Source organism: Neospora caninum, chromosome IV, assembly GCF_000208865.1.
Source record: "Neospora caninum Liverpool complete genome, chromosome IV".
Taxonomy (NCBI): Eukaryota; Apicomplexa; class Conoidasida; order Eucoccidiorida; family Sarcocystidae; genus Neospora; species Neospora caninum.
Window position 1 is genome coordinate 1,971,239 of NC_018389.1, and position 21,214 is coordinate 1,992,452.

The window sequence follows — 21,214 nt, forward strand, 5'->3', positions numbered from 1 at the left end:
AGTCACAAAGCCAACATTAACATCCGGTATACTGGATGAATGCTCCAACACTACCTGCCTCCGACGCCCGGCCATAAAAAAGTGCCGGATTTCCTTCTCTCGCCCTCATCCTACCAACATGCGAAATAGTCTGTTTGGTGAATCTGGGCTTCATCGCTCAAAGAAAATCTCCGTCTCGACCATTTTCACGTCGTCTTTTGTTCAGCTTCTTCGGGGCGGCCGGAAACAGTCCAGCCCCCCCCCCCCACCCCCCACACTAGTCTGATGCCGTGATGCGAACTCATTCGCGCAAGTAACGAAGTCAACGTAAGCTAGCCTAATTAGACGAGGACCGATGAAACATCAAATTGTACAAAACGCAACTGAACAACCTTCCAACTGGCACTCAAAATACACCTTCGACCTATGCTATCTCGCCCTGGTCTCGTCGTCGACAACGCTACACAGCTCGCTAGACGCGAGACGAACAACCCGAGTATTTGCTTTGCGTCCGCGGATCGGCAGGAGCCCGCCCATTACTTTTTGAGCTGCCGTGAAAGGAGTCAGGACGAACAGCAGTCATAACTTCGTAACACGAGGTACTTGAGCGACAAGGAAGAGACTACATGACACCCCCTGGTGAATGGCGACCTGCTCTGGAAACTGGTAAGAACCAGTTGTCCTTTAACCGGCCCTGCCGCATAGGAAATAATGAAATGTGGACCCTCTCGGCTTTTTGTTACATTGTCTTTCCTCTTTCGACTTTGTCTTGACACTATGCAAAGGAGTCTACTCAGATGTGAAAAACTTCCAACATCACCGTCTCGCAGGCAGTGTGCGCTGTCACCTCCCACGGTTAATACTGAAAAACGCTGCCTCCGGTGCCTGCTGCACACTTTCTTCCTGCGAGACAAAATACAAGTGAGCGTGCAAAATCGCAACAAATGCCTTGATGCAAACATTCCGGCATGGCGGATCTCTACACCAAAAAGCGGCTGAGATCACAGTGATGTCAGCTTCAGCCGGTAGAACAACGCATTTGCCGTCAGTAGGCAACCACTAACCGCCATGTGAGATTGCCCGTTTATGGTAGAAAAGATGATACGTTGAGAAAAAACTACACGGAAATGTACCTAAGTCCGCGTCTGGCGGCATATCCCCCGGCACTAGAGTGGACTAGATTTTCACAACGCCCAGGAGTACGAATAGACGCGCCTGTGAAAACGGTCGTTCACCTAGCTGATCCGGCGCTCTCGAACAATCAGTACGGGTTCTTGCCGTGTCATCGTCTCCCACAAAGCGACGTGTAAGTATGCAAGGGACTCGCAGACACATTCCCAGCTACGCATTCATATAAAGCACGACGGGTTTTACAAAGCAAGGCCTTGTCATCTCTCTCGTTTTCAGGTAACAACACAGTGCGAGATCTTCAACAACTAAAGTCCAGTACGTTCCCACACGAAAATGTGCCGCGCAACATCTGAAACGACGGGTACAGATTCCCCTATCCCGTCATGCAGCACGTCACTCCCGTAGCCCCTACTTCCAAGCCACTCGTTCACACACCGCGTTTCTGCGAGCGTGGCTACCTCGAAGTATTGACTATCTGACCCCGCAGTCCAACTCGCACCAGTTAGCTCCGAAGGAAACGCTTTTAAATAATCATGTATCCGATGATTCCTCTACCACCACGATGGTACTGGTCATGCTGCCAACGGAGAAGCAGTTTTTCGGGAAGTTTTTATGCCAGTGATCAAACTAACCCGGTACCAAACTCTCGACTGCCTCCTCCATGCTTGGTGGCATCCTCACCGGTGCAAATTTGACCTCCGTCTCCCCTTTTTATCTCCTGTAGTTCTTTTCCACTCTCCTTCGACATCCCCTTTTCGCTCTCTCTGCCTCCATTTTCGCTTCCTTCCCCGGACACACGGTCCGATACCTCAGCGGCGCCTCCACGAAAGGTTGTGTTGGCGGTCGCTGGGCTGGTCGCAACACCGCTTCCTCCGCAGCACGGTGCTCCGTCACATCCAGGATTCTCTTTCTCTGAGAGTTGTTTGCCGGTCAACAGACTTGCGAGCAGACTGGTGGGTGCCGAGTTCTGCGAATCTTGTGCTCCCTTTAATCCCGGAGCTTGCACGCGATCACGCATGGAGCCAGACGGAGCCGAGACCGGTTTGGAGAGCTCTAGCCTTTGCTCTTCCTCGAATGCCTCCTGGTATCCTGAGGACGCCGAGTCCTCGCTGGCCTTCCTCTTCACAACTCCTGAACTGCTCTCTCGTCGCCGCGGGCCGTGCACCGCTACCTGGGTCCCGCTTGAACGAGCTTCCGATGAGGGGGCTGCTGTAGTAAGCCTTGCCAAGGCAGACAGGAACGGGGCCGACGGCCGTGGCATTTTTCCACCGCGGAAACCGATCGCCTTCTCTGTGCTCGCTGGGTTCTCCCCACCTGGATCCAGCAGTGGCGGCTCCACAGCCAAAGACCCCAGACCTGCCTGGATGCCCTCCAAGACATCCATAATGCTACGGGCCTCCAATTCCGGTTGCTCCGTGCCGAGCAGCGCCGCTTCTACTGTTCCCCCACCGCTCGCCACCAGCGGCGATGAAGGACTCCGCAACGTGGTGTCGGGGACCGACTCCTCCACACGAGGTAAATGTACATTTGAGAAAGAGGAAATGGGAAAGACGAGACTTGCTCCAGGAGTTGCAAGATCTAGATATGACTCTAGGCTTCGTTCACACTGTGTCAGCCCCGGCGCCGGGAACAGAACTCTCTCAGAGCCTCCCGGAGTGCCACCCTGATCCCCATCGTACCCCCGTGGAACCCCAGGTCCACAGCGCAGCCGCTGCACTTCCTCCATCGCTGTGTGAAGCATTCCTTTCAAGTGTTCAGTCAGATGCTGATAATACACGCAATGTGAGCATTTGGCGCTGTTTTCGTGGTCGATAATGTAGCTCGGCAAATACTCATGTGTCCGTGAACCACGGCCCTCACCGCAGAGAGGATCTTCCACGCTACGTGCCGTAGCCGCACAGCATTTTCCGATGCGTTCCTCCTGAACATCATGCTCTGTTGATGGGTCAACCGCCTGGCAAGATTCTCCACTACCTTGTTCGCCTGTCAGTTTCGAACCTCCTAACAGCTCGGGCTGCAAATTCCCACATCCTGACCTTCCTGCTTGGCTCGTCGCCACATCTGCGTTTCCTGCGGAAATGTCTCCACCCTGAACAGAGGCCGCTAACGAGATGAACGAGGTCTCGTGAGGAACTTCACCAACTTCACATGCGGCTCCACAGCAACCCTTTGTGTGTCCCATGTGCCTCTCTTCCGGCACGCTAGACAGAGAGCCCACTCCCGAACCAGACGTCGGGCTGGCGACGGACAGAGATTCCGGAGATGTGGACGAAGCACCTACAGATAGACTATCATTCGTCCGTCCGCCGGGTCTCAAACCATAGGGACTTGCACAACTATTGCTTCTGGAGACAGGCGCAAGTCCAGTAATTCCACCTGCGGAAAAACTGCTAGCACGAGAAGGAAAACCGACCCCCACTGACGAGGTATCTCCTCGAGCCAGGACATCCTCAAACCCTGTAGTCGAGGTGCTGCAGCGACTACAAGCCTCGATCATGCTCGCCACTGTTGAACGCCGCCCTCGATCATAATGTGTGATCCCCCGCAGCTTAACTTCGCAGGAGCGCTCTGTGTCAGAAGCAGCTACAACTGGTCTGTACGGCTGAAACGCAAAATCTGACAGGAAAGAAGTCGTTTGTAGTCCGCTGGGTTCCAAATCTTTCACAGTTTCTTGTCTCCCGCAGCTCCCCGCAGAAGACTCTAGTAGTTTAGAGACGTCTTGGCCAAAGTCGCCAGTCGCCTCTGCTCGGCCGCCCCCGTCACAGCTCTTCTTCTCTTTCGTTCCCCCCCTGTTGCCAAGTTCATCTTGCTCTTCCGTAGCTGGTGTGCTACCCTGCTGCTGGACAGGTCGGCTTGGATGGTTGGTGCATTTATGCTTCATGTCATCGTTCCGAGGAACGTTCGGCCCTTCGGCACGCATCTGGAGTTCAGGAAATGCTATGGGATCAATCAACTGCTGCTGTGCCGACACCTCGGGCACCGAGTACGCACTGTAAAGCAGCGAGAGTTTCTCATTATACTTCCCTGCCGACGTCTCCTGGAGCATCTGGTCGTTTACTGCAGTCGTCACTTCCTTCATCCGCTCTGTGAAATGGTCCATTTGCTCGGTCTCCGTACCGCAACGCAAACCCTCCTGCTGTAGCCGGCCGTCAGCATCTCGGCTTCTCGGCCTCGATCCTCCAGTGGAGCCTACCTCGCCACTGCCTTCAGCTATAAATGAGCTCCGCACTCTGGAGCTTGTCTGCTGATTCTCAGGAGACTTGAGCACGGTGGACATCCGCAAATGCCCGTCAGAACCGCAGAGCGGCTGTGACTCATGGATAAACCTATCCTGCGCCGTCGATGCTAGGGCAGCTGCGGGTATATCTCCAAGACCTGTGCCGCACATTTCTCTAGAGTTCGTCTTTCCATGTGTCGACTGGAGCCAGTAAAACTCGGCAGCTTTGCAGTTGAACATGGCGGGGGAAACTCCCGCGCGTTCTGATGCAGATTCGCCTTCCGCCGGATACGGACCCTCTTCTCCCCCAGCATCTCCCCTCGAAGCAAATGAAGTGTCTGCGTTCCACGGCCGGTAGTCTGGATCCGCAACTGTAGAAAATCCATGCTGCGGTGGCCGTTCTGTTTCCCTGTCCGCCCCAACGCTGCTGACCACTCCTGCGTCTCCTCTACAGCCCTCTGTCCCGCCGTCATCCTCCGCTGCCTTTCCCCCTCTGTCGCCTTCCCCCCTTTGAGGGCTTAGCGCTCCGGGCTGGCCGGACGCGCCGCCTGTCTGATTACATTGTGCGCCGGAAGTGTTTCCAACCTGAGCGCGGAAATACACTGAGCTATCTGCAGAGCCACTGCCACTCGCTGCCGAGTCCAAACGCGATCGATGTCCGGTGCTGCCATCATTATCATCATCGAGAAAACAAAAGTCCAAGAGCGTGTACGGAGCGTAGTCTGACACTGCTGGTGGCAGTGTTGCTCCAGTTTCATGAGGAACAGTTTGCATGTGACGTAGATTCATCTCTTCGTGCAGCGCCGCTTGCATCCCCAAGCTCTCCAAATGAGGTCCTGTCCGAACCGGGGGCGAGCTCCCCGTACCCGGCACCTGCCCGCAGGCGTAAAGTGAAGCATCCGCCTTACCCGAGCACGCTTCCAGTCCACGCATCTCCTGAAGCCGTCGCTGGTCGGCGCCTTTCTGGCACATGGCCACAGTCGCTCCACCTGCGTCCTCCAGATCTTCCTCTCTCCGATCCGCCCGACCTTCTGACACAGCCGCGTCTTCCACCAGAGTACACTGGTTTTTGGCCGTCCTGTTTGCCATTTCTTCAGCGTCTCCGCTGCTACGCGTTCTTTCGTCTGTGGACTGCGAACCCTTACCACCGTCCGCTGACCCTGTTTCTCCCGCGTCCGGTACCGCCACGCTTGCAATTTCGTCGTTTATGCCGCACCTGCTTTCCCTCTCTGCTCCCGCAGTTTCGCCCTGTCTTTGACGCACCTGAAGTGACTGTTGACAAGCTCGTACCACCACGTCTGTCATTTCTCCCCGATTACTCATTGACCCCGGCGCAGTTGCAGGTGAAGCTCTGGGGGTTCCACCAGCTGCCAACAACCTATTTGAGCCTGTGATCACAGAAGATCGTTGACTGCTTGCCGCCGTGCCTGTCGGGTCCCAGCTGTCCACCATGGTTTCTCGGTATCCGCGCGCCCCTCCTACCTTGGGACCCTTAGCTTCTGTAGTATCAGCTGGTGTGGTCTGCCCATCAAGTCTGTCTCCCGGGGACGAACCTGCTCCTAGCACGACGGGAGAGCCTGTTAAAAACGCATCTGCAGACGTGATGGATACCTCTCTAGAAGCTGTTCCCTCGCCTGACACACACTCTGGGCTGTTCACCTGATGACCGGAGAGTTGTTGACCCCTCGACGAGCTCTGGACAGCCCCTCCCACGCGTCCGCCTCCAGCTGTCCAGGTGCCCGGAACAGCTGGAACAGGCGCCATCTGGACAGTGCCGAAATGAATGGTTTCGCTAAGATATCTTTGACGTTGAGTTTGTTTGAAATTTTCGTAAGACGAGCATGAGGCTGCTGAGCCCGGTGCCAAACTGGTCCCTGCTTCCTCCTCCCTGCGGCGATCACCACCGCGCGCGGACAGATCCAATCCACCACTCTGGTCATCCTCAAAAACAGTGTCCACACCATCCGAGTGGGTGTAGTCTTCACCTACATACCCCCTAGAAGCAGGATGAGGGCGAAAAGAAGTGTACTGCTTCGTGCCTACATGCCAAATGTCCTCCGGGGAATCCCGAAGGCACGCGCCACTTCCGAAACATCCCGGAGCCTCTCCTTGCCTCTTGTGGAGTCCACATGGGCCGCCTTCGATCTGTTGTCGTGCACCTCTCCTCGGGGCAAACACCGCAGGACTGTCTGTGGTTACATCAAACCCCTTGGTACTGCGGCCGTGCTGGTCTCCAGGGAAGATCTGCAAACCACTCGAGGGTCTGGTAGCACACGGTTCCGTTGCTCCTTCATGGCGATGTCCTGATCCTCCCTCTGGTTCACTGCTCTCTATTTTCTGCGGCTGAAGATCATTCACACTCGAACGGGTCCTGCCACAGCCTGCACTGTCGCCGTTATTGGACGCGAACAACAGAGTATCACCGCGCCCAACTGTATGCGCACCAAATAGTGATCCGCTTGCTGTATGCCGAAAACCAAACGATGTATCATATGCCCCATGCATATCGACCCCGCTTCTGCTTGCATCCGGTTGGCAGGTATTCTCAGCAACCCAGAGCCAGGGTGAGTCACCTGCGGTTCCCCTCTGACTATCAGAGGAGGAACCTGGAGGAACTTGAAAGCCTACGCCAGCCGCCCCTTTATCTTGGTCTATATGGAGTGCTGACTGCTGCATGTTGAGGAGGTTCTGGACACCCTGAGTCGCAGCGGTATTTGTCACCTGGTGAACCACAGGCCCCATTATGTGCTGTTGAGCCTGTGCACCTTGCATCATCCTTTGATAAGAATGAAGGTGTGGTTCAGAAATCGGGCCCAAACCAGGCTGGCGGGACTGTGCATCTTGGTGACACGTCGTGGCCTGATTCAGAGTCATCGCGTGTGCATCGACAGCAGCTTGTCGTTGTTGTTGCTGGCGTTGAAACGGTTGCTGCCTAGGCATCCTGATCTTTAGAATTCCGTCAACTTTGCGCTTGATTTCCTTTTCTAGCTTATTGTGCATCCCCAGAATCTGATCTACCTGCTGCCGCCAGGAACTCCAACGATGTTCCCATAATCGCCACGCAGCGTCGGCCTCTAGACGATCTTTGTCGTTATGGTAAAACGCGCACTTGCTGTAGTACTCGCAACGGCTACTCAATGACATTTGACACGTCTGAACAGGGAGACAAAAGAATACTCAACACCAAAAATGTCGCACGGTCTGCTAGTCCATAGCAGATCGCTACTGACGTGATATGCATGTTCTGTTTGTTATCCACGATTCTGCATCGCTTGGCATTAGGACTAATGAGCTATAACCCCATTCTAGTCCGCTCAGCTGCCGCAGCAAACTGTCGGTTCCGATGTGATCCCTCCACTGAGTAACAATAGCGTCCCTGCAGCGAATCTATACCCGGCAGTTCCGAAAGCTTACCTGAGTCTTATATACTATCGGGTGGAAAATTTTCTCGAGTTTCGTGTGGGCTAAGGGGCAGCAGCCATCCGAGCATCTGCAGGGCGCATGGCAGCACAGTTCCACCCGGAAACCAGACTTTTCTCCTTTAAAACGTGAAAAAAGAGTGATTATGTTAGCCGGCCCGCGTAAGACGTGAACACAGAAAATAGGAACGTGTTCCGCAAAGTATGTGTCGTCATTAATGCAGAAGACATAAGCACCCACTGGACTTGTTCCTGACCTAAGGGTTTATATTGGCCATCCCCTCTCCACCGCTGTCATGATCGTCGGTCGGCATTCTACCGGTTGAAATCAGTTCATATAACCAACGGAATCCCCACATTTTTGAAGCTATCTCTTAATCATCGCTCCCCTCCCGAACACCTGAAGCAGGGGTGGTCCTCGATGTCAACTAACCTCCTGCTATGGGGACAATCCACCGGTAGATAAAAGTGGACGTGCGGATCTCGTCGGTCAAACTTGGCGAGGTCAAAAGGAGCCGGACGTCGCACATCAAAATGGCGAGAAATAGGTACACCCGACGCCTGAACGGGTACTGGTGACGGGCCTGCCCCTACCAAATTCAGCGAACCTATCATTACTCTTTCGTTTCTTAATCCACAACCTGTGAATACACCCGGCGATACGCCAGGTCCTTGGGGTCCCGCCGACGATCCTGGCACTGTGTTGGTGTTCAACAGTGTGCTTCCATACGCCTGCCCCATATCCGCGGCAACTACGGTTGGCCCCAGAGGATGTAACGGCTGTGGAAGCTGGAAGGGTGCGAAAGCAGACGTCGCTGATCCTCGACAGGGAAAGCCTGGCGAAGCAGCATAAGCGGAAGAAGAGGCAGTGCCCATCGGGGAACCAACTCCCCCGACGGTACCGCTTCCCACGCCTACCCCTGACGCGTGCATATTCGCTGACTGCGGTTGCATCCGCCCCACTGGGACGGGGGCGTTGCTCCAGGGACTAGAAATCACTTGCCTTCCAAGGAAGCTAACTGCGTCAGAGAGCGGTGTTGAGCTTCCACTCGGCTTTGCTCCCGTGGAGCTGGGCTGGACGGTGCCGGTTGAATTTGGTGTCCCAGACGTCAAACTGAACACCGACGGAGGGCTACCACAAGCTGGAGATCCGCATGACGGAGCCAGCGACGACAGTGCCGGGAATGCTGCTGCGGCGAAGTACTGCTGACCTTCCGAAGGAGGGCACGCGAAAGCCCCCCGCGATGCGGTTGTCTGAGTGAAGGGGGAACGAGGAGGCATCGGCACGTTTGAAGAAGCAAGCGACGGAGTAGAGAAAACAGACATACGGAGGAAAGAAGTCATTTCACCGCTCGTCGCGTTGAGCTAAACAACTTGTCCCGAGGTGCCACAAACGTGGTACCAGAATGTCGGTGGCAAACTGCCGTCTTCCACAACTTTTCATCAACCAATCACGCGGCACCTCCGAATGATACTCCCCTTCAGCGGTTGTCAACGCTGGGGGAAGTGGCGCGGTACTTTGGTGTTCGACGACACGTGGGCAGCTAGTAGAGACACACCGCTGCTCTCGGCGATGACACAGCTGAACGTTCCCTGTTCCAGCAAAAACAGTCATAACCAAGTTCGCATACCGGGATAGAGGTTGCACAGTGGAGACCAAACAGCAGCGAGGAGATACAGAACAAATTGCCAACGACAAAGGGATCGACGACTTCCGCTAGGCAAACTGAAAAAGAGACATGGTGAAGTCAACATATTGGTCCATAACGAAACTAGGTGGCGGCAGAGAATCCGCATAGGCACAGGAGGCGAAGGACCCCCAGCGAACTGCGATGAGCCACAAGATCTGCAACAAACGGAAGCATCGGCAAGAAGACGGCCGAAGTTTCCGAAAATAGAACTTTCAGTTCCGTGCACACACTTTAGTTATCACCACAACCCGTCGCACGTGTGTACTCACCTCTCCGAATCGACGGGAAACGGGGGAGAGGCCATAAAGACTCACTGGTTCCGGACGCCTGCACAACTGGCGACTTCATCCTGTGGTTGATTCATTTTCACAGCTACAAAAGCAGATAACTGTTTATAGACACACGTTGAGCGCTCAACAAGCAAACTCCCGGAAACGGGAGGGAACAGAAAAAACAGATCAGGGCGATGCGTTGCTCCGAACAGCTGGGTGGAATTAGCACCCGAGCGTCGTCTTCCATTTGTTACCCAAAGCCCCACCTTTTCTATCCTACATGGGCAACAAGAACACCGCGGAGATGACACAGTAGCAACTCGTCGTAGTACAGAAAGCGACAACGTGTTCAGTGGTCCAAAATTGCCTTTGACAGCTTCTGGCATGTGTTACATCCACCCATACAACCGATTACAAGCGGCAAAAGTCATCTTTCCCGAAAGGTGTCAAAACGCGTTCCACGAGCCAAAGTGGCACGTGTGTCCCGCCTCCTTCGGGAAAAAAGGTACCGTCACAGCGTTTCGGAAATACTGCCCCGGCTCACACTTTACTGGCGGTCTGACTCTGAGTTTGGGAGAGTTTCTTAGTCGCAACGATGTCACAAATGAGGCATGTAACCAGGGCATTCAGTATACTGCACTGCATTTTCACACGCTAGGTGCTCAGAACACACCACAGCACTCAAAAGTGAAACGATATCCCGTATTTTCTTCATTGCGCACATCAGCGCAATCGTGTACACGCGCTGGATCAGAGACGGCTCTCGGTTAACTGTCGAGACCACCCCTTTGATATAGAGACGAGGCGTGGCATCGCTGGCTGGCGGCCGCATCCGGTCTCAAGCTCCGAAGCTACAGCTCTGCTCCGCGAACTGTCATTGGCATCCCCGGGTGTTCTAATCGATCCGGCCCCCCGCTGCGGAACCAGCTCCACTGGCGGTCCGGCTCGCCGTACCCGCCGCTGCTAAGAAATGCTCGCTCGCGTCTAATGGACCGAGAAGCCTCGGGGAAAATGTCCTGCTCTAAGTGGTTCGCTCGAATGCACCGGGCAACAAGACGAGTGAACTTCGCGTACCCGGTGGTGCAGACCAATGGTTTTGTAGCGGGGTTGTCTACCACCTTGGTTCGTCAAGTCGCTGAAAATGTTTCATCATGGGGCTAATATTCAACAACAGAAAGTTCGGATACCTGTGGGCGGAAGATTACTATTCACCACTTTTTTCCCGCGTTTTGGACCACCTTTTGGATATGCATGGTCGTCCGGACGCCGCCGGGACCGATGTGCATAACGGAAATGTTTGATGACGTTCTCAGCCCCTCCCAGGAGCTCTTACGACCTCGAGGGCGTACGATTCAGCAGTTTCGCATGAGGACAATTGTAGGGGTGCTGTCTCGTGTACGGGTTATGCGAGCGCATCGGTGGTAGTGCCGATACAAGTTTCCGGCCAGCGGCAGTGTCGTCTGTTTGGGTCCCCTTCGGAGAAGTTTCTTCTTTATGGTGTATTTTAAGGGTGTGCCATGGGGAGATTTTCGTTGTCGTCCCTTGGAACGTACGAACAAGAGTCGCTTCGTTACATATTTTCTAGGTGATACAGTGACAGCGCTTTGAGGCGAGTAGTGGAGGAGGATTCTGTGGCAGCTTCAGGTGTTTAGCCATCCCGGGGCTCTTCAAGCCCACCAGTGCCGGAGACCCCTCGCAGTCTGTGCCAAGAATTGTAAGGTTTATATTGGGCGATCGGAGTCTGCTACCAATAGGCCAATGTACCAACGCAACAACTGTCACCTGTGCCGGTCACTACCAGCTGTCGCAATAGGCGGTTCCCTAACTAACCACCGATCGCTTGGCGGCGACAAATAGACAGTGAACTCCAACCACGTATCTGGAGCCACTGTGCTACGGTGGTACTATTCAGGGAGGCGGCATGGACTAAAAACAAACTGCAACCCCATCCGTTCAGTGCGGTGCCCGCAGGGGAGGCACGGCTAGCAGGCAAACGAGTTGTCACGGACGCTTGTCGCAAAATGTGAGGAACTGTCACTGAGCGATAACCGGTTGCGATCCGCACGCAACAGAACTTGTGGTTTCGTCGGTTCAGTGTCTGCCACACCATGGGGACGACTCGCTAGCTCTGGCCTGTCAAAAGTAAATACCTCCTTTCTGGATGACAGCCAGCGGAAGTTGCAAACGAACGACCTCAATTCTCACTGCCATCGCGGGGAATACCTGGGAGGAGCCGAAAGTTTCCTGAGGAATTCGATCACGCGAGGACACTCGGCGACCAGAGTTGTTTTTAGTTTCCGTACGCCAAAGGGAAGGATACGGTGTCGAACACGTGCATCCATGATATTTTCATACAAGTGATTTGAACCTACGTGAACCCTCAGCGGATCCTAACTTCTGTATTCTCGGGAAAAGATTCAGGTGTGAAAGATAGCAGGGAACGGTACGTTTTTCTGCCACATTCGGGCGACAACTTGTCTCTGCTCAGTGTGCCTGCTGACGGCATTTGACAGGCAAGCTGTCAAATCATATTTGAGCAGTCTCTTCTCCTCCACGAGGGTCGCGACACCGGCATCAGCATCTACTCGTCATGAACACCACGTTGAGGAACCTGGTTAGAGAGGAGAGACGCCGAAGAGGGCCGAGTAGATAAACGGATTCTGACGAGTGAAGGCCAATGACTCAACAGATTTCCCTTTTTTTCGAGAGAAATGCAAAAGGGTCGCACGTTCAGACTCGAAAACAGCTGCTTGAAACCTGGTTAAAAGAATATCCGTGTTAATTGGATGCAGCGAAGATTCCAGTGTAGGTTAGAGATTCAGTCGTGTTCCACGAGTGAGAGAGTGCGTGCCCGTCGCCGTCATACACAGCTGCATTTACTGGAGCATCTCACACTGCAGTGCTGCCCGGCAGAGAACTCATGAAGTGTGCGGCGCAGCAGCAACGTGAGTACAGAGACGCAAGATGTGGCCACATTTATCCATACATATATATAGCGTTTGTGTAATTTCTTTTCGACGGGCTCCTGGAAGACACATAGCTTATCTGATGGCGCAAGGCAGCGACCTCCAGCGAGGGGGCTGCCTGATACACACTCCAGTTCAGCCTCTAATAATACGTGATGCAACGGTAATCTGAAGAACGACCACTAAAAGGCAGCTTGAGAGAGGCACCACTCGTCGAAAGGTCACGAAGTCCGTGTAGTTCACAGTGCTGGGCTGCGGAAGGGGATGAGAAGGAACGCGTTACCACGCCTTTTTCACGCAGACGACAGCCTCATTCATTTGAGCTTCTAGTCTGCCAAGCCATAAGTTTCCCCTTCGATCATGCTCCTTTCTACTGCCAGCACGCATCTAGACGCCATTCGGTCCAGCTTTCTGCCCCGGATTGACGTCCTCTCGCGCCAGCTCTGAGTCCGCGGCGGTGTGTTCGCGGACGGATGGTTGACGCGTCAACAGCAGCAAGCACCGTCATCAGACGGAATCCCGTCTTCTGGGAAAGTGTCGAAAGGAGAGATTTGCCTCTTTCGGCCTCCTTTGGCTATGCTGCATGTGCGGATTCACTATCAATTACAGTGGCTACGTACTCTGTCGATGCCTCTTTTCCTGTTTTTCGGTCTGTTTGGGTCATTTCAACTCTGGCCCCTATCGTCTTTCCGTGGCATCAAAATTGAAAAGTTTTGCTTTGCCGCTATCAACAGTGTGGGAGCCTCTCATCTCACGGAAAACGTGTCCGTCCTTCTCAGGGGCTTCACTCAGCATCACTTGCTGGGTCGAGTTCGTCTGAGCACCGACATCAGGTGATGCCGTTCACTGCCTACCTCCTCCAAGCATCCATGGGAAGTTGACGGCATCAGCATCACCTTCAGTCCTTCTGGAGGTATTGCGCCTGGTGACAAGAGACTTCCTGCCAAACAACCACCTGTGCCTCTCTTAATCGCGTGCTTCCCATCTTCTGGAATAAGGCTCCGCACTTGTGAAACCACTTTGACGGGTTGGTGAATTGCTGGTGTAGCAGTTATCCAGAATTTCTGGCACGACTGTTTACATTTTCTATCCAAATTCAGCGCTAGGCTGAAAAGGGTAAGTGCCTTGTAGAGACAAAACGCCAGTCCACCCCGTTTGGCCCCTTGAGGGGGGCGGCGACTCTCGTTTCTCCCCCGTCATCGAGTGCGTTAGAGCGGAGGTATTCGAAGACATTCAAAGGATGCTCAGTTCGGCGGGCAGACGCAATGTGGAGCCCTTTTTTTGTTAGTTCCTTCCTCACTTAGAATCCCAGTACACATCCGCGGGGAACGGGGGAAGGCGGTTGTACGATGCCGGCAAAAAAAACATTCTCTTGGAGGTATGGGCCGGGACGGTTTTTACTGTTGTCTGCCACAAACAGAGGCACACACGCTTTCAACTACCTCTGACCTGCTGATTTCTTCAACAGCGCACAGAAAACCTTAGTAAGGCAAGGAACCTAAATTCAGTTTTTGTGCGGCATCTCCGTTCTAACACAGCCACACACACACGCTTGTCATGGTAGTGCCCGTTCTGTGGCCGAAAATAAATATGTGAAGGGAGATAAAGAAAATAAATGCATGCGTTATTTATATGTACAGGTCCAGTTCAGAATCCGCTGTTCTTTCTTCGCCGATACTGCTGGCGGGCGTCAAAACACAGTGTAGCGATTTAAGAACAGTCGCACATGGGTCACGCGACTTCTCTCGCTTTTTCCCGTTGTGTTGTCGGGTGTCCTGTGGCGCGCTGGCTCTTCAAGCGAATGAAGGAAGATTTCCACATTTGCCAGTCTTCCAGCGCTTCTTTACTTTTTGTCTTTGCCTGTAGTTTGAGTTTCTCCATCTGGGAGTCGTCCGTCTCCTGCGTAGACGTGTTGTGGCGCCAGGAGCGGCTGTCTGTCTGCTTTTCTCTCCAGAAGTCTAAACCCTCTTCCTCAAATGCCTGGCACAAACAAAAACGTTTGTGAACACGTTTTCTGGTCTGGGGGTTTTCTTAGTGCTTTCCGGCGTTGTGATTCACCTAGCGACTTGTTGATTTGTGGGAAGAGTACCGGCGTCTTCGCCCGACGGGCAGGAATTCCGTCAACGCGTGCTGAAAAAGTCAGGGGAAAGGGGCTGGCGTGCCGAGCGGGTTTTTTTCAGACCATACACGAGCGCTTCATTGGCCGCTTGGTCGTTGCTCCCCAGATCCTCCCCTCCGTCTGAAGGCTTTATTGGAATTCCTCCAGAGCAGCGTTTTCTCACCGCGACTCGGAATTTCCCTCAGGAGAGAGAGGCACACGGTTTTTGAGAGCCACCGAGTACAATCCCGTCAGTCCACGTACACATACTGCGCGAGGACTGCTTAGACTTCTTCGTGTCCGTTGTTTTTTCTTCAGGTTTTTTATTCTTCCAACCAGTGGCTCTTCAAAAAGTTCGTTGATATGGTTTTGGGGGCTGCCCTCGTCGGCTGGCGAACGCAGTGCCCAGGCACGAACTCGCCCCTCAGGAAATGTGAAGAGCAGCGAGCTGCGTCCACACGAGGTCACTGATTGCAGTCTTGTGTGTTCCGTGTCTCTTTGCATCGTCCTCTCACCAAGAACTCCGTATCTGCCTGAAAGTACCACCCGTGTGCGACTGTCTGGTCTGAGCGGACCTTGTCATCTGCTGCCTACTCCCGTCGCCAAGTGAACTTCCCCCAACAAAATGGATAGAAGTCTGCTAAATAAACTGACTTGTTCAGGAGAGGAGATGCCAGCAGGCTACCTCTACACGGAACTCGTCACTAGCACAAACAATCTCTTTGCGCCCGTCGGGCAATCTGCGTTCGGGGCGAACCCTCAGTTTCGACTGTGAGTCATGCACTGCTGTTGACCAAGGAAGGCCTAATGGGCAAAACGAAATGTTCTGACGGTGCCTGTACAGCTTGTCTTTTTTTCCACGAGAGGCGGATCGACCGACGGGGACGAACTCCTCCGGGAGGAAACCCTTGCGAACAAACAGTAAAAAGGCGTTCGAGGAGCCTGATGACTGCTGACGCGCCTTTCCAGTTGGATCCGAACGCGTCTTACCCAACACCCTGTCACTTCGGCAGTGTCGTATTCGTGTTTTGTGCCGCACAGTTCGAGCGTCTCTCTTGTTTTTCCTGGCCTTGTTCTCGCAGTATACGCGGTTTCTGTTGCGTAGCGCAGTTTCTGGTTTTGATATACACTCTTTCTCGCTCCCCAGTGCTTCCCTATCTTCTCTGTTTGTCACCGACCGAGACCAAGAGAGCCGTGTGGCCTGGGAGGCCTGCAAGCTGACGTCGCCACGGCGGCACGTGGCTTTGAACACAGCCATTAGCTGACTTCGCTCCCCGTGCACATCGTGGCCTCTGAACAGTTCGCAACTTTTAAACGGTGTCTTTTGTGGAGAGACAGCCAAGGAACTGGGCGCGTATGCATGCTCGAATACGAGATCTCCAAAGGAAATATATATATATATATATATATATTCCATATCGCTGTCTACGCGTCTCCTTAATGGCATACCTCACTGTTTATGTGCATTATCCTACGTACAGGGATGGTCATGTTTGTGTGCGGAGTATATGGTTTTGTTAGCTTTCCCTTTGCGTTGTTTTCTCCACAGTAATAAAGCCACTGTGTTGTTTCGAATCTTCTCAGAGGGAATACGGCATCGGCAGGAGTTGCGCCACAGGATACAGTCGTGGAGATCCTGGAGTTTGTGTCTCGCAAACTCGAAAGGTCAGACAGCGATCCTTTCGTGAAGATGAAATGCTTGAGGCTGTTGAAACATCTCTGTGAGCGCGGCCACGAGCGAGTTCGCGGCATCATCCAACGCAGGTACCTTCACCGCATCAAGGCTTGTCAGACCTACAGGTGAGTCCAGAGAAGAAAACGAGTGTCTCCGTAGTCCTTTGCGCCATCCCGTCACAGGCTTTGATAGATCTCTGGCAACGTTCCTTTTCGGCGGATAGACGCCAGAGTCTCCCGCGTTTTTCTTCCTCCAGTGGCAGGACACACTACTCACTCCGCGCCCCGCCCGCGCTTCCCTGTGTCCAGTCCTCCCCTGGAATGGTGCGTGGTTCCGGCCAGCGAAAAGAGGGCGTTTCGGGGCGTTCTAGAGCGGCAGAGTTCAATTTTCGCAAAGGCAGTCACGGCGTCGTGGCTGTTTTACCCAAGGCTGCGCCCGCTGAAAACGCAGGACTGCGTCGCAGTTCGCAGGCCGCGACCGACGGCGGACTCTCCGCCAGTCGCTGTTCGCCGTTTGCGTATGGACGCTGCATGGAGTCTTGTGTTTCTCATGTTGAGTGGAGAGGAGACGCGTTGCGTGGCCAGCGTGAGTTTCTGGGGAAACTTTGTTGAATGCGCATCTGTTGTGTCTTTCCTGACTCACAGAGGCCCGCCGCATCCCCTCCAGGGCGACGCGCCGAGTGCCGCAGTCCGCGCGGAAGCAGATGCGTGCCTGCGGTGTCTGTACGCGCACGAAAACGGTGCGGCCGGCTCGGCGGTGCCTACGTCGATCGAGGCGACGGGGCGAATTGAAGGTTTCGGTCCGGGGTCACGCGCGACTCCGGGGGCGGACGGCGGCTACGGAATGGAGGGAGTGAAGACCAGCTGCGGGACGGGATTCGGAGGAGCGTATGGCGGCACTTCCTGGTCGGCGTCCGGATCGTCCATGGTGGGCTTTGGAAATCCACACTTCAGCCACGAGAAACAGCCTTCGAGGCGAGAACAAGCTCTGCAGCTGATCTCTGCAACCGCCAGCAAGATCCTTCCGACCTCGGTTCAGGAGCAGCTGCAAAAAGTCGTCACTACCGCTCTGCCTGGAGGAGGCGGCCCGCCGGTGTCAAGATTGGTAAGCGTCACGCGGCGACGCGCAGAGTCCGGAAGAAAGCGAGTGGGAAAGACTAAGAAATGCAGCAGAGAAAAAAGGAGCTCAAGAGGACACCCTGTGGAGAGGAATGTCTTTCCAAGCACAGCCGTACACGGACACCGTAAATACACTCGAATGGGGCTTGGAACGCACGAATACGTATGCAAACTTCGGTGAGGAAACCGTGTGGTTGAGGCGGCCATATTTAGGAGGAGTCCGGTCGATTTCAGTCTTGTGAGAGAAGTCCCAGGCACGTTCCTGGTTTCGAGATCTCTTCCTCATGAAGGCAGAGGGGACCCGGTCCGCCCGCTGGGCAGTCGGGTTTCCCAGAAAGAAGACTCGTGGTCGGTTTCTCTTTCCGCCCCTGTTCGCCTTCTCTGAGTGATTTCCACTTTCCCGGAGTCTTTATCCGGAGCGTGTGCGCGTCACTTTCGCGTTGTCGCGTCCTTCCTCTCTGCATGGCCTTCCTGCTTTCCTCTCGTCTCACCGCGCGCAGGGCTACAGCTCGTCTGGAAGCTTCCGACCCCCCACGGCTCCGCAGTCCGGCGACAGCAAGGACGGCATCTGGACTGCCTCCACTTCGTTTTCTTCTCCCTACGCCGCCGCGCCGGAAGAACAAGCGCGGATCCGCTACGGCTCTTCTGCAGGGCGATACGGAGACAGCGCGGGCGGGTACTGTCGGCCGAACTTGGGAACCACTGCGTCGCCCGCTCTCTCGTCGGCCCACGGCCCAGTGTGGGGTCCACGTGGAGGCTCGGGTTTTGCCGGGGCGACGCTAGATTCAGGGCGCGTCTCTCCTCCCGACGGCCAGACGTCCGCTTTTTCTTCCGCGAGCAAGGAAGGCGTGAGGAACAGACCTGCTGTATCTACACTCGTCGAGTCCGGCGCGTACGAGAACCGCGTCGTGGAGGAGTTGCTCGTCCCCTGTGGAGCCAAGCTGACTCCGTCGCCGGCGACTCTCGAGGACTTTGCCAGCAAGTGCCAAGCGCTCGATTCGCGCGTTTTAGGATGCATCATTCAACAGAAGCTGGAAGACGAGGCCATTCCGTGGATCTCGCGGCTCCGGCTCCTCTGCGGCTGCGCAGCACTGCTCCGGCGCGAGCGGCAGAGAGGCGGTCGAACTCTCGGCGGCTTGGCGCGCGACGTTGCAAGGAACGCAGCAGAGTCAGCAGACGCGGAGGCGCTGACGCTGGCCGAGGTGCTCGCGGCGAACTGCGTAGACACCTTGAAGAGGTGCGTCGACTCTCCTCAGCTGAAACGCCAAGCCACGGAAGTTCTGCGCCTTCTCGGGGAACACGAAGACACGGACGCAGAAGTGCGAACAGGGAACCGCGTAGCGACCGCAACGTCGACTGCGGAGAGCAATGACGACAGGGAAACCGCGTCTGCCGTCGACTTGCTCGATTTGGGTGACGAAGGACCGGAGGAGATTCAAGGGCCGGGAGGTCGAGGAGCTGAGGAACTGGGAGGACGTGGAGGCGAAGCCCGAGATCTCCTCGATCTTTGTGGCGAAGAGGCGACCCACGCGCATGCAGGCAACGCCCACAGTCTCAACGGTACTCTCCACAGAACCCCGTCGACCTCGCAGGCCGCACAGCAGGTAGGCAACAGAGTCGACAAACGAGCGTTTTCGGGGAGAGGCTGTTTTCGGCGCCTGCTCCGCCGCAAACTGCTCTGGAAATGTCCTTCAAGCCGGTTCACTCGAGAGACATAAAAGAGAGCGACAAGGGCTGGGCAGCGCGTCCGTCCTGGGTTTTCTGCTTGTGGACCTTCCGTCTCGTGGATGTCGAAAGGGGAACACAGAGAGCTACACACCGATATTTATATGCATGTATAAGGCATATATCTCCACGGAGCGGCGGCCGTGTGTGAGGTTTAAAACTGCCGTGTGTTTTTTCTCTGGCGACTCAGGGCGATCTGCTGGACGTCCTGTCCGTTGACTTGACTTCTCTGTCTCTCGCCTCTGCTTCGTCTGATCCGCCCAAGACCCTTTCGGCAGCCCGGTGCCAGGGCGCGCCTTCTTCCGCCTCGCCGGCGTCTGCTTCCTCTTTTTTCTCCGGCCTCGTGGTGAAGGACGACAAGCAAAAGAGACGCGAAGGCGCTTCGAGTGGGCGAGGAGGCAGTTCGCTCCTGTCGCCGACATGCCAGGCCGGTCGCTCTTCGTCTGCGTCTTTGCTTCCAGAGACTGACGCGGGTCGGGGTGACCGAGCCTCTTGGCCTGTGGCGAGCAAAGCGCCTGCGATCTGTCCTCAAGAGATGCTGGCGCTCGACACGGTTCTCGCTCCTCTCGCGTCTTCTGTTCCCGGCGGCGGAAGTCGGGGATCGCCTGCCACTCTCGCGTCAGTATCTGCAAAGCCAGGTGAACAGCCCAGGAGGGTTCCTGTCCCCTTCCCTCTCTCCCACACGAGCGAGTCGTCTCCGGCGTGTGGAAACGCAGCGAGTCGCCTCGGGTTTTCTCCCCTTCTTCTGAGCCCCGTCGCGTCCGAGAGCATCGCCGGAGTCGCAGCGAGCTCGACTGGGACAGGTTTCGCGGGTGCATGCGGCGGCACAGGACAGGTTGCAGCCAATGGGCTTTTTCCGGCTTCGTTGTCGCCTCTCTCGGCCGCGCTCGCGGCTCCGACGCCGTCCTTTTCTCCCGGTTCCTGCTCGCCCTCGACGCTCCTCGGAGCAGCCGCCGGACCCGCCTTCCCGCCTCCCAGCTCTGGCCTCACTCCGCAGACGCGAACAGCACACCTTGATCGCGTCTTCAACGCGTGCGGCGCCAGTGGACAGACGAGGCAGGCTGTCTGCGGCGCAACGGGGTACGCAGCGCTGTTTCCTCAGGGCCGATCTGCTGCAAACTGTGCGGGGCTGACGCCGGCAGCCTCGGCCCAGCCCCACGCGCCGTCTGCCGCTCCTCCAGGAAGAGAGGAATCGAGTTCTGGGACGCGAGAGGGCGGGGCAGAAAGAGGCGCGCCTTTCTCTCGGATGGTGTCACTGACAGGCGCAAGCACTGTGCAAGCGTTGTCTTCGCATTCCTCGCCTCTCGGAGCAAGCAAGGGGACGCCTGACGCAGGAGCTCAGCCGGCAGGTCCCGGGAACGGAGGCGCGGGCGAGAGCCGGAATCCAGAGGCGAGAACAAAGTTTGCTTTCGTCACGAGCTAGATGCATTGCATGCGCGGAATAGGTCGCTTCCGTGTAGACCTGGACGCGAGGGAAGCGAGAAGGTGTTTTGAAGCTGTTGCGTCTCCACGGACTCAAGCGGATTCCCCAATTTCCCAAGACGCAACAGGGATCGCTGGAGACACGAAAGGACGTCAGGAAAGAGGGGGCGAAAAGAGAAAAGGGGAGAAAAGGCGGGAAAAACCACAAAGGGAAGGCCGAGATACAACTGGAGCGGAGAGCGTTGGGGATGCTGAGCGAGAGCGGAAGCGCGTTCTCACGTGGGCTTCTCCTGGTTCTGAGACGAACGCCGGACGAAAAGTCGTTTGCTGGCAGATGACGCGCCGGCGCACACTTGCGTCTAGCCTCTCGCCAAAAAGGTCGTGTCTGTCTGACTTCGCACGGTGACGTCAGCGGGTCGGGAGACCGGCTGCTTTCCGCAGCTCCGGTCAGTCTGCATGCGCGCAATGCACTGGAAGACGCTGTCTCGAGTCGTGGCCGCA

At 55.4% G+C, this 21,214-nt stretch overlaps 2 protein-coding genes across 2 annotated transcripts; one reads left to right on the forward strand and one right to left on the reverse strand.

The window, feature by feature from the left end:
• Window positions 1–1,732: 1,732 nt before the first annotated feature.
• NCLIV_011940 (hypothetical protein) lies at window positions 1,733–7,471 on the reverse strand (the record flags this gene model as incomplete). Its single annotated transcript, XM_003880711.1, has 2 exons — window positions 1,733–6,759; window positions 6,901–7,471. The coding sequence occupies 2 exons, from the start codon at window positions 7,469–7,471 to the stop codon at window positions 1,733–1,735; spliced, it is 5,598 nt and encodes a 1,865-aa protein (XP_003880760.1).
• A 7,927-nt stretch (window positions 7,472–15,398) lies between these two features.
• On the forward strand, window positions 15,399–20,714 carry NCLIV_011950 (conserved hypothetical protein; the record flags this gene model as incomplete). The annotated part of the gene is made up of 5 exons (XM_003880712.1): window positions 15,399–15,544; window positions 16,358–16,573; window positions 17,093–17,552; window positions 18,067–19,170; window positions 19,482–20,714. 5 exons carry the CDS (start codon window positions 15,399–15,401, stop codon window positions 20,712–20,714), a joined length of 3,159 nt encoding a protein of 1,052 aa, XP_003880761.1.
• Window positions 20,715–21,214: the final 500 nt, after the last annotated feature.